This window comes from Cyrtonyx montezumae, unplaced genomic scaffold (assembly GCF_038088225.1).
Source record: "Cyrtonyx montezumae isolate F1298 unplaced genomic scaffold, pur_monq_1.0 scaffold_3, whole genome shotgun sequence".
Lineage (NCBI taxonomy): Eukaryota > Metazoa > Chordata > Aves > Galliformes > Odontophoridae > Cyrtonyx > Cyrtonyx montezumae.
Window position 1 is genome coordinate 111,609,829 of NW_027072034.1, and position 11,680 is coordinate 111,621,508.

The window sequence follows — 11,680 nt, forward strand, 5'->3', positions numbered from 1 at the left end:
TTTTGCTTGAGCAGGACCACGTTCTCCCACTCCGGCTCCTTGGAGTTGTCCTGTCATTTCAAAGCAAGGAGGTGTGCATCAGCTTCCCCATCTGGGATGGTTGTGAGCTCATCCGGTGTGGGCAGAGGGAAGCCACCAGCTCTTGGCATCCAGACAGGGGACACTAGGGCAGATTTTTTCACCTGGACTTCTTCAGTGCTCTTGGCCTGGCAGTGGACATACCGCTGCCTTCTGCAGCCTGGGCTGCCCCTGAGGATCTTCCTCTTCTCTCTCAGCTCTGTCAGTGCTTCCCGCAGCCTTTGGCTTGGACCCGCTGCCTCCTGGCTCGTGCTCTTCTCACTGAGCGGAGCGGGACCAGGGAGGTGTGCAGACAGATGTAAGCTCCTTTCAGGATGGAATACGAGCAGACTGTGGTGAGCCGCTATTGCGTTTAGTTTCCAGCAGAGAAAGGGAGCATTTCTCCACGTCTCCCCGTTCTGAAGTTCCCAGGGAGATATGTGAAACAGCAAAGACAAAACAAAACACCACCAGTCCTGCTCTGCACCGGGTAGGAGCTGTCTCTGATCTGAGTCTTCCTAGGGATTCCACTCCCTTTCCCAGCCCCTCTCCATGGAGGGGGCTCCGGCAGCTCCCAGCGCTCGGAGGTGGCCTCATCCCGATCCCTCCTGGCAGGGACGGGAATGTCTTCCCTGGGCTCTGCCCTGCTGAGGGACACTGCCCCAGGTCCCCGCGCTCTTGCCTGCCATGGGGCAGTGTGGGAGCAGATCCTTCCCCCAGGGAGCTGTAACAAACCTGGAGCGCGTGCCTGGCTACGTGCTGATTTTCCCCTCCCCCACCTTCCGACGGGACCTTTCCTTCCTTGCCTGGCGCATCCTTTTACTCCAATGTCGCTTGCTTTTCGCTGCATCTTTCAATAGCCCAATAGTCGTGCAAGAGCTGGGATCTTATTTACTTTTTTATATAGAAATCTATAAAAGAAATGCCCCCTTCCCTCTTCTCCCCACCATCCTCCTCCGCACTGTGCTGCCGAGGGCTGGGCTTGGGGCTGAGCATTAGGCGCCGCGGGGCTCTGCTGGGTGACAGAGAAGGGCTGAGCGTGGCTTTGGAAATGCCCTTCTCAGTGCTTCCTGCCCATGTGGCTCCAAGCAAGCACCTCGATGCTGTGGGTTTGAGCAAATAAGTGGCTTTTTTTAATTTTTTAATTTTTTAATTTTTATTTTTATTTTTTGTAAAGTCCTCCCCAGAGCACATGGTTTCTTTCTGGGAGAGACAGATGAGAAGAGATGGACTGTCTCCATCCTTGCCTGTTCCCCCTTTGCTCATCCATCCACCCACCCTCTGCTTTCCTTCCCATTTGGGGTTTGGTCGCCATCCGTGCAGGGCTTGGGCTTCTTCTTTCCTCCAGCTTTCTCCTCCCAGCAGTGAGAGGTTCTGGCCCCAGCCCTGCGGAGGGGGCACGTGGGCTCAGGCCACACTCTTGAGTGGAACCCCTATTTCAGGATTGCTTTTCTTTCATTTTCTTTCTGGATAGATAGTCGCCTGGCGGTGACAAAGGACAGGGCCCTGCCTCATCCATTTCTCCCTCTCACCCTCCCCAGTGCCAAGCATAGGCTGAAACCCCACAGTTTCTGAGCTGTGGCAGCACGGGAGCCCTTCTCCTCCTCATAGAGAAGGTCAGAGCTGCTCCCAGAGCGCAGGGGGCTCCGCCGCAGCCCATCCGTCTCCTTATCTCCCCTCACTCAGCATAAGGAGCGAAGGCGGTCTTTTTGTTGTTGTTATTTTTCTTTAATTTAAAACCTATATATGTATCCTTTTTTTTAATTATTATTTTGGAGGAAAAAACAAAAACAAAACAAAAAGCATATAAGAATCGTGCACGGATGAATTGTATATCTATATCTTTTTTTTTTCTTGTGTGTTTTTATTGTTTTTTTTTTTTAATCTTGCTGTTTTCGTTTTCAATAGAACGTTTGCCTTTGTTTTCTGTTCCATCCAGTTCCCAGCTGGCTAAACTCTGAGCGGAGTGGGGGGGTGGGATAGGGGAGGGGGGGGCACAGTGGGGGGGCGATGGGATCGCCCCTTCCCCACTGCCCCCGCACAACAGAAGCGGTTGGCTCCAGGTTTTGGGGTGGGGGGTTGTGCTGATGACTCTTGTATTCTTGTACATTTTGTTCTTTCTGCTGCTCTTGAATATTGTATCGATGCCAGAAATGGGGAGTTAAGAAATTAAAAAAAAAAAAAAAAAAGGGAAAAAAAAGACAAAAAAAAAAAAGACAAAAAAATAATAAATAACCCCAATAAATTGTTACATTCCAAAAGGTGCTGTTGTCTTACTGTGAGAAGTACACTTAACGTGCACTGTTCACGTGTCTCCATGTGCCAAGGTGCCGGTGTGGGGTGGGCAGTGGAGCCATCTTTAAGCCACGCGTTGGAGCTGGACACAGGGACACCTCACAGTGAGGTTCTTCCTGAGCACGCAGGCTCAGCAGCTCTGTACCAGTGGGAGGTGATGCGATGGTGAGAATGCCAGAGCTGGAAGTAGTGGGATTGGGCACTATGCGGTCTGTGGGTCTGTGTGTAGAGTGGGCTGGAGGCTCCTGGCTGGGCTGGGAGCACTGTTGGGTCACCCCGTGGGTAAATCCCCAGTCTGAGGCCCCAGCACCTTTTCCCATCTCATCCTTAGGACAGCCAGTGCCTGCCCCCAGAGATGCACTGATTACAGGTGGTAAATCTGCCTGAACTGCTCACTCCAGGCTGAGCTTGCCAGCGTGGGGCTGTTCCATGGCCCCAAGGGCGGATGGGCTGGGTTAGGGTTAGGAGCCTTCCCACCGCGGTGTGGGGCTTGGGGCTGGGTGTGATGCAGTTGATCTGATTGCCTCCTCCTCACTGCTCTTCTTTTAGGATGAGAAGTAATGGCCTTAAGATGCACCAGGGGAGGTTCAGGTCGGACATTAGGGAAAAATTTGTCTCCAAAAGAGGGAGCGGTGCTGCAGTGGCACAGGCTGCACAGGGAGGTGGTGGGGTCACCGTCCCTGGAGGTGCTCCAGAGCCGTGTGGATGTGGCACTGAGGACGTGGTCGATGAGCACAGTGGGGATGGGCTGGAGGTTGGGCCAGGTGATCTTAAAGGTCTCTTCCAACCTTTTCGGTTCCGTGATTCTCCTCGGTGAGCCGCGCTGTGCGCGCGGGTACCGAGCAAGGAGCGAGCAGGTGCCTGAGCTGCCCCATTCATACGACGGATGGGAGGAGAGGGCCGGCTGCACGCACCCGCTCCCCGGGCAGTCCCCGCGCATCCGCGCGGCGCTTGGGACCTCGGGCAGTGCCGGCGCTGCCGCTCCCGTTCCCGGCGGAGCGGTGGGGGCGGCCCGGCGGCGGCGGGGGCGGTGCGTGCGGCTCCGGCTCATATAAGCGCGGCGCGGCGGGGCCCGGCGCCGGTGCTGCTGCTGCCGGTAGCGCCCGTCCCTCCCCCTGCCACCCGTCCGTCCGTCCGTCCGTCCGTCCGTCCGTCCGTCCATCCATCCGTCCATCCATCCCTCCATCTCTCCCTTCCTCCGTCCCCGCTTTGTTTTCTCGCCGTCCGCGGGCTCGGGCCCCCCACGCCGCTGCCACCCTGAAGTTTCTGGCGGTGCTGCTGGCGGCGGGCATGCTGGCTTTCCTCGGGGCCATCATCTGCATCATCGCCAGCGTCCATCCGGCGGGCACCGCCGCCCCCGCCGCTCCCACCGCCGCCGACAATGACTCGGCCGCCGCCGCGCTGCTCCCCGCCGCCGACAAAGGGCTGGGAGCTCTGCACGGCCCCGCCGAGGCTCTGGCCAGCGCCGGGCCTCGCCTCCCGGGCCCGACCCCGCTGTTCAGCCGCTTCGTCTGCACTCCGCTGAGCGCCGAGTGCCCCGCGGCCGCCCCCGGCCCCTCCGCCGCCTCCGCCGGCCCCGAGGAGCTGCTGGCTCTGCGCAGCGCCGCGGCACAGCTGCGCCGCACGGCGCTGGAGCAGAAGGAGCGCATCCGCATGGACCAGGAGACCATCCGAGAGCTGACCGGCAAGCTGAGCCGCTGCGAGGGCGGCCTCCACGCCGCTCCCCCCGCTGCCGGGCTCCGCGCCGCCCCACGGCCCGGCACCATGGGGCACCCCCCCGCCGAACCGCCCGCCGTGAGAGAGCTGGAGGAGGCCGTCCGCGCCCTGCAGGAGCGCATCGACAGGATCGAGGTGGGGAGGCCGCAGGGGGTCCCACAAGCTCGCCCCTCCCTGAACCTGCTCTTTCCCCACCCGATGTTCCCACCACCCCTGGGGGCTTCGGGAAGGTCGTTGCTGCTCTGCTTCGCGGAGTCGCGGTCAATGCTTAGGGCATGCGGGGGGTCCCTCAGCGCTCGCTCTTTGCCCCTCAACCTGTTCCTCCTATAGCGGGTGGCCCCGAGCATCACTTCCCAACCAGCTGCTGCCCGACGTGAGAGCCGTGGACCGTGTCCAGCTGCTGCCCCCCTGCTCAGTCCCATCATGGCCTTAAAGGGGCTCCTTGTGATGGAAAGTGTGAGCGCAGCCCCCCTAACTGGAGGGCTTGGATAAATGGAAAAGACTCCAACCCACCCCTGCTCCCCCAAGCATCTCTGCTGCGGTGTCAGGCTGTCCTGGGGTCAGCGCCCATTCCTTGGGGCTGGGTTGGGTTCAGCAGCCACACGAACCCGGGTGGAGGTCCTCGGTTACCAGGGGGCCACTAAGGTGAAGTGCCCGTGTTAGGGGAATGGATGCAGCAGGGTGAAGTGGGCAAGCTTTGGGCATGGGGGGGCTGCTTTTCCCGGCGCATTTCCTCCAGATGTGCCACTGCTCCAGGGACAGTGTGTTGACCCTGAGGTCTGATGGGGACACAGCCACCTGCCAGGAGCTTACATCAATCTCAGCACCATCTCACCTAGCTCCCATTGCCGTCTTGTTCCCCTCCACTGGCATGCTGGCACCTTGAGAGCCACTACCCCTTGAACTTCATTAACCACAGGGGGTTCAGACAAGGGGAAAACAGAAGGTCATTGTAAGATGGGATGCGGAGGGAGGGCATCTCCTTGGGGGGGTCAGCCTGGGGGTGATGCTCTGGCTGATGGAAGCACAGCCATGGGTACGGGCACCCGAACACTGACAGCCCCAAGCAAGACCCAGAGGTGATGGAGGTGCACTGCTACATTGGCTCCCCCAAGGGGAACCCCCATCCCTTGTGGCACGGTGTGGGGGCATGGGGAGCTACGCCAATGTGGGATAGACCCCACAGTGGGCATCTGCCCCCAGCCCTGCTCTCCCCGCTTAGGCGAATGCCTGCATGGGGGTATGGGGGGAAGCCATGGGGATCAGATTTGCCAACGCATTAGTAAATGAAAGCTCTGATCCCCTTACATAAACGAAAGTGTGTTGTGCCCAACAATGAGTGCCGCCCGGCTCCCCCCGCAGCCGCTGACATTTCACGCGCTGAGCACTACCTGGCAGCCTTCAATCTTTTTGCCAGCTCTGGTGGCCAATGAGCACCGCGTGCCTCCCCCGCGCCCGCTGCCCACTCCCCGGCTGCCCGCACCGCCGCGGCAGATGGGAGCTCTCCCCACATTGGTAAATAACAGCTGCATGGCTATAATTAAGTGTTTCGCAAAGATCTGGGGAGAAGCGTGCTTGGAGATGCGTATGGAGAAGCAACTCAGGCTGGGAGCTGGGGGGCTGAGATATCCCCGTGTCCACACTTCCCACTGTGGTGGTTGGCCTCAGGGATGGGGTGACTGGTGCTGCGGGTGCCACCTGCGCTCTCCCCTCCTGGAGAGGCTTTGCTCTGTGCAAGAGCGTCCCTGGAGAAAGGTGCACCCTCACCTTTGGTTTAGCTTCTCTTTGCAAAACCCACCGAGGTTTTGCCTTGGCTGTCCCTGCTAGAGGCTCTTCCAGAGCCCGGAGCTTCTCTGGCTCTTGGCAGCATCTCCTCATTTCCAGCCTCAGCGTGCTTCCGCCTGGTCTAGGTCCATTTGTGCTCACGCCAACACCATCTCCTTGCTTCCTCTCCCTGCTACTTTCCCCTGCCGTTCCCATCCGTGGCGGCCACATCCTGCCCACCCGAGCCTGGCTCAGCTGCAGGGAGGTGTGGACAGGGCAGAGGGGTCACTGCCATCAGCTCTGGGGACTGGAGGTGTCCCCGAGTGCCACTGCTGACCCCATTCCTCTTGGCACACATCCTGGTAGCTGGGGCTTTGCCAGCAGATGGGTGATGCTGGCTTACAGTGACGGAGAGCTACCTGCTGACCTGGCACGTGTGCACGCACCCACGCACATGGGCTGAGCCGGGCTAAGAGGATTAGCTGTGCCACAACAGCAAGCGAGCAGCAGGGTGACCCGAGCTCCCTAAAGTCACTGAGAGCAATCAACGTGGCCAATGCCATTTTGTGTCATAGGCTGATGGGACAAAGCCCTTGGGCAAGAGCCTGGGTCCCCGTGGTGTCATGGCTTGACACGGTCCCTGTGCTCCACATGGTGTCGCGGGTTGACGTGTCATGATTTAACCTTCCATGCTGACATGATGTTGAATTTCACCCTGTCGCTGAGCGCAGCAGGAGCTGCCGTCCCGCCCCAATGGGTCAGTGCCCACCGCCCCAGCGCTCGCCCGTGATGCTCTGCACAGCAAGATGGAGCAGCTGGAGGAGCAGCTCCTTGCTAAGATCCTCGCCCTGCAGAAGGAGCGGCATGCTGCCAACACCGACCGCAGCCAGCAGCAGCACGACATCGAGAAGGAGCTCAATGCCCTCCAGAGCCGAGTGGCGGAGCTGGAGCATGGTGAGTGCCACCCTAGGGTGACCGAGGTGGTGTGGGCTGACAATGACCCCAGGGGCAAAGCTGGAGGAACCTGGGTTGGGCACCTTCACTCCTCACCCTCCTCTTCTCTCCTCCCATCTTTGGCATGCAGGAGCTCCAGGCTATAGCCCTCCTGATGCCTTCAAGGTGACCATCCCAGTGCAGAACAACTACATGTATGCCCGCATGAAGAAGAGCCTGCCAGAGCTCTATGCCTTCACCATCTGCATGTGGCTGAAGTCCAAGGCCTTGACGGGGCTCGGCACCCCTTTCTCCTACTCTGTCCCCAGCCAATCCAACGAGATTGTGCTGCTGGAGTGGGGCACTAACCCTCTGGAGCTCCTAATCAATGACAAGGTCAGCCCCATTCCCATTCCCAGCTTTTCCCCATTCCCTTCACCCCCATCCCTGGAGGTAGATTCTCCATCCTGGAGGTTCAAGGTCAGGTTGGATGGGGCCCTGGGCAGCCTGAGCTGCTGGGTGGCAGCCCTGCCCACGGCACGGAGTTGGAAATGGATGATCTCCAATGGCCATTCTAGCCCAAAGCCACTCTGTGATCCTAAGCGACTTCCATGGGAGGTGGCATGGGGGACCACAAGGAGGAGGGGCGCAGGGAGGACAGCTCTGCCTGTTGGGTTTTGATGGAGGGAAGCAGCAGTTCTGAGTCTTTCAGTGGGGGACACTTGAGCCCACTGGCAGCCCCACTGAGAGCCGTTCTCTTGCTTTCCACCCACAGGTAGCCCAGCTGCCACTAAGCCTGAAGGACAAGGCCTGGCACCATGTCTGCGTGGCATGGACCACTCGTGATGGCAAGTGGTCGGCGTACCAGGACGGCGAGCAGCGGGGTGCTGGTGAGAACCTGGCCTCCTGGCATGCCATCAAGCCACAGGGCGTCATCATCCTGGGCCAGGAGCAGGTACCTGCTGCAGCCTACACATCGCTATGGGTGGGGGCAATCCCAAATGGGGTATGGGCAGGGGCAGCCCCAAATGGGGCCTGGGTGGAGGAGGCTGTGGGGCTTGTGTGTGGGGGCTCTCTGCCTGCTCATCAGGTGGGCTGCTTCTTCTCAACATCTTTTCCCTCTCCTGTCCCTTTTCCACCTCTCTTCCACCTCCCCACGAATCCCTCCCTCTCCTCAACTCGTTCCCTTGTCCCTGCTCTGTTCCTGTCCCCAGGACACGCTGGGCGGCCGCTTCGATGCCACGCAAGCCTTTGTGGGAGAGCTGGCCCACTTTGCCGTGTGGGACCACATGCTGGCTCCAGCGGAGATCCTGGCCTTGGCCAACTGTACCTCGCACCTGCAAGGCAACGTCATCCAGTGGGACGACCAGGCCGTCGAGGTCTTTGGAGGGGCCAGCAAGGCAGCCTTCACCGCCTGCGATGAGGGGAGGAAAGCATGAGCAGCCCTCCCAGCTCCAGGCTGCCCTGTCAAACCTTCCAGAGCAACGAGAGCCCCTCACCACCACCACCACCCCATGATGGGGCAATGTTTGAGGCCTTCAGGGGAGGTCCCACGGCAGCCCCTTGCCCCTTCTGCCTCTCACCTTGCCCTGTTTTGTTTTGGGCCCTGGGCACCGGGGGCATGGGGGGCGGGGGGGCTGGGAGTGGGACATCCCCTGCACTTCTTTATTTTCATCTCCCCAACGTCTGGTTTTGTGAGCCTGCTCCCTCCAAGCCCCTCTTCCCCATCAGCCGTTCTCTGGCACTGTCCTCCCCACAGAGGATGAAAAAAGCCCTGGGAGGGGGGTATATTTATTTCATTGTAAGCCTTCCCTGTGCTGCAGAGGGCAGGGAAAGAGGGGCAGAGACTCATCCTCATGTACCCAGCCCTGGTCAGGATGGAGAAAATGAAGCAAAAGTGAGGAAAAGGAGCATGGGGGGTGGTGTGCCCCATTGCCTCCCCCAGCCTTTTGGGGCTGAGCTGCTTGCAGGGGTGCTGGCCTCACCTGTGCCTCAGCCCCTGCTTTGGGATGGCTGGGATGGGGATGCTGGTGGCCCCGTAGAGTGCCTGAGGATGTGATGCTTCCATGCTGGTGTCTCAATGTGTCTGTGGGGGTTTTTCCAGGGGGGGATCTCACAGTGTGATGTCCAGCTTCCAGCACTCTCCCAAACCCACCATGTCCCACTTCGCACCTCCTGCCCGGGGACTGGGGGGCAGAGGGGACACCCACCAGGGTGGGGGGATGTGGTGAGGACACAGCGCAGCCCCTGTACCAAGTGGGAAACACTGTGATCTTCGTGCCACCCCCCTCCCTAGTTGCTCGCTTGCGCGTGGCCGTGTTGTGTTGGGACATTTCTTTTGTAACGCTGGCTGTGGGCAATAAACGTGGCGTGTCTGTCGGAGCCTTGTGAGGCTGCAAGCCCGGTTGAAAAGGAAGGCAAAAATCCCCATGGGTGCTGGTTGCATGCCTGGAGGAAGGCGTCAGAGCTCTGGGGGCTCCCCTGAGCAGGATGCTCATCCTCTCTCGGTGGTTTCCATCTCGCCGAGCAGGGACAGGACTGATATTTGGGGAAACTGAGGCACAGAGCTGCAGCTTTACCCAGGTGCCTCAAATGAGGGGGGTTGTGAGAACGCCAAGCCATACCCATTAGTTCCCCAATCACCCTGTGGGTATGTCATGCCAGGACACAGCTGCAGCTCTCACCTAAGGCTCTCTCCTGGGGCTTGTAGGCAATCGGACCACATGGGGGACATGGGAAGGCTATAATTTACCCAGGCATTTCAAAGGCTTATGGCAAACTCCTCCGAATAAGGCTCTTAAGGAAATGAAGTCATTATGTAGAGATTAAAAACTGGTTAAGAGGCAGGAAATCAAGAATGGGAATAAATATTTGATTTCCATCCTCAATGAGGCCTCAGCCCTGACATTCTGTGGCTGCATATTCTGTGTCTGGGTGGAGAAGGAGAAGCAAGGTACAGCTTTTGGTTATCTGAACCCCATGAGGAGCAAAAACCCGCTACAGGGCTTAGGAGTACGGTTGGTCAGGGAGATGGCAGGAGGTGAAAAAATCGATGGGCTTGAAAAGAATAATTGCAGTGGCTTACAGATGCTGCTGGCTTCTAAATTAAGCAGAGCCACTGAGGAAAAGCGCTGTGTCTCTCTGAGGACAGCTTGTTGGAAAACAATGCATCGTGCACAGAGACAAGGGGAAACGAGATGGTTCTCGGGAGGGTTAATGAAGGAGAGGTGTAACAGCTGTGCTGAGAGCGTGCTGCAGCCCGGCACCTCTTCCTAAAAGAGGGATTAAAACAAAGACACATGGGATGCTGACACTATTAATTATGAGGGTCTGAAACCAGTAATTACGAGGCTTGAGGAGGAAACGCCATAATTCCCAAGCTGGGAGCCAGGCTGCATGCACCCACGATGAGCCCACTCCATTGTAGCGATAGGGGGCTGCTCTAATTACCTCCATGTCCTCCCGCAGGCAGGAAGGCTCAGCAGGATGCTCCATCAGGGCCCTGATGTGGTGACACTAACCGTAGCTGGCTGTGTCCCCATTTCCCAGCCAACAACAAGCACCACAATGCAACCTGATGCTGCTGTGCATCAGTGGCATGGCGTTGTTTTAACAGCCCAGAGGTGTGAATTCAGGCTTTGCTGAACAGTGCCAGGATGTCCCATGGGGAACATTCCCCTCCTACCCCTCGGCCCACACTGATCAAAACCAAAGCACAATTAATTGCAGGCAAAATCACGCACACACTTGCATATAGCACACAGCTTCAGACAGCTCGCGCTGACTCGCTGCTTCCCAGCAAAAGTGGGTGAACTACACAGGGATTAAAGCTTCAAAAAAAAAACACAGAAAGAGTACGGTGCTTGAAAGCACTGTATCCCTGGAGAGATTAGAGTAGCTGCCTGGAGATAGAGTAATGATGGAAAGATCTTCTTCCCAGAGATTCTGTTCCTAATTATCTCCTTTGCGCACACACACACACACACACACACACACAAAAAAAAAAAAAAAAAAAAAAAAAAAAGATTATCTCCCAGCTTTTATCTTTCTCTCGATGGTTTTAGTGCCTTGTTGTGAGAGCCCTGTAAAGGAGAAAAAGGAAAACGAATTGGCCCTGACTACACAAAGACTGTGGCTGTCATGGGGTGAGGGGACAGGAGGCAGCGGTTGGTTTCTGTCACCGGCGGCAGTGAAGGCAAAGGGAAGAGAAATGATCACTGCAGCACTGTCCTCACTGTGCTGTCAGGGAAACAACGGCCCTGGGCTCTGCTCGGATGGATGGGTGTTGAGTGCATAGGGCTGCCTTCAACCCGCAGCCGCTGGGGAGTTGGGGGTGTGGGTGAGGGGAGAGTACAGAGCTCCTTCCTGTGCAGTTTTTTCCACCTCAGAGGAAAACAAGACAGACAGCAGGAAGGGCATTTCACATACACACCAACAGGACATCATGTAAACAATCTGGCCCTGGAGCTGTCCTGCGGGACAAGGATGTGTCCTGATGGAGATCCAGGCATCGCACTTGGTAGCCTGGGAATAGAAAGTGTGATCCCAGAGCTTTATTTTCCTTCACTGGACTGAGATTTTGGGCCCGTGAGAACCGAATGAGGTTCTATAAGGCCAATTGCAAGGTGTTGCATCTGGGTCAGGGCAACCCCAGATATGAGTGCAGAATGGGAGAAAAACTTGTTGAGAGCAGCCTGGCAGATAATGACTTGGAGGTGCTAGGGGGTGAAAAGCTGAATGTGAGCCAGCAGTGTGCCCAGGTGGCCAAGAAGGCCAACAGCATCGTGGCTTGTGTCAGCAGTAGTGTAGCAAGCAGGAGCAGGGAGGTGACCAACCCTCTGTACTCAGCACTGTGAGGTGTTTTTATCTGGGCTGTGCTCGTACAAGACAGACACATGGAGGCCCTGGAGTGTGT

General features: G+C 57.7%; 1 protein-coding gene across 1 annotated transcript; it reads left to right on the forward strand.

The window, feature by feature from the left end:
- Positions 1-3,528: 3,528 nt before the first annotated feature.
- On the forward strand, positions 3,529-8,850 carry NPTXR (neuronal pentraxin receptor). Its single transcript, XM_065742980.1, has 5 exons — positions 3,529-4,203; positions 6,564-6,786; positions 6,917-7,161; positions 7,541-7,720; positions 7,980-8,850. The coding sequence occupies exons 1-5, from the start codon at positions 3,643-3,645 to the stop codon at positions 8,202-8,204; spliced, it is 1,434 nt and encodes a 477-aa protein (XP_065599052.1). The 5' UTR covers positions 3,529-3,642; the 3' UTR covers positions 8,205-8,850.
- The last annotated feature ends 2,830 nt before the right edge of the window (positions 8,851-11,680 follow it).

Bases quoted from the DNA above. Each gene is read 5' to 3' on its own strand.
- NPTXR (XM_065742980.1), top strand. From the start codon at position 3,643: ATGCTGGCTTTCCTCGGGGCCATCATCTGCATCATCGCCAGCGTCCAT. The intron at 6,787-6,916 runs GTGAGTGCCACC...TTTGGCATGCAG, and splicing joins AGTGGCGGAGCTGGAGCATG to GAGCTCCAGGCTATAGCCCT. The intron at 7,721-7,979 runs GTACCTGCTGCA...TCCTGTCCCCAG, and splicing joins TCATCCTGGGCCAGGAGCAG to GACACGCTGGGCGGCCGCTT.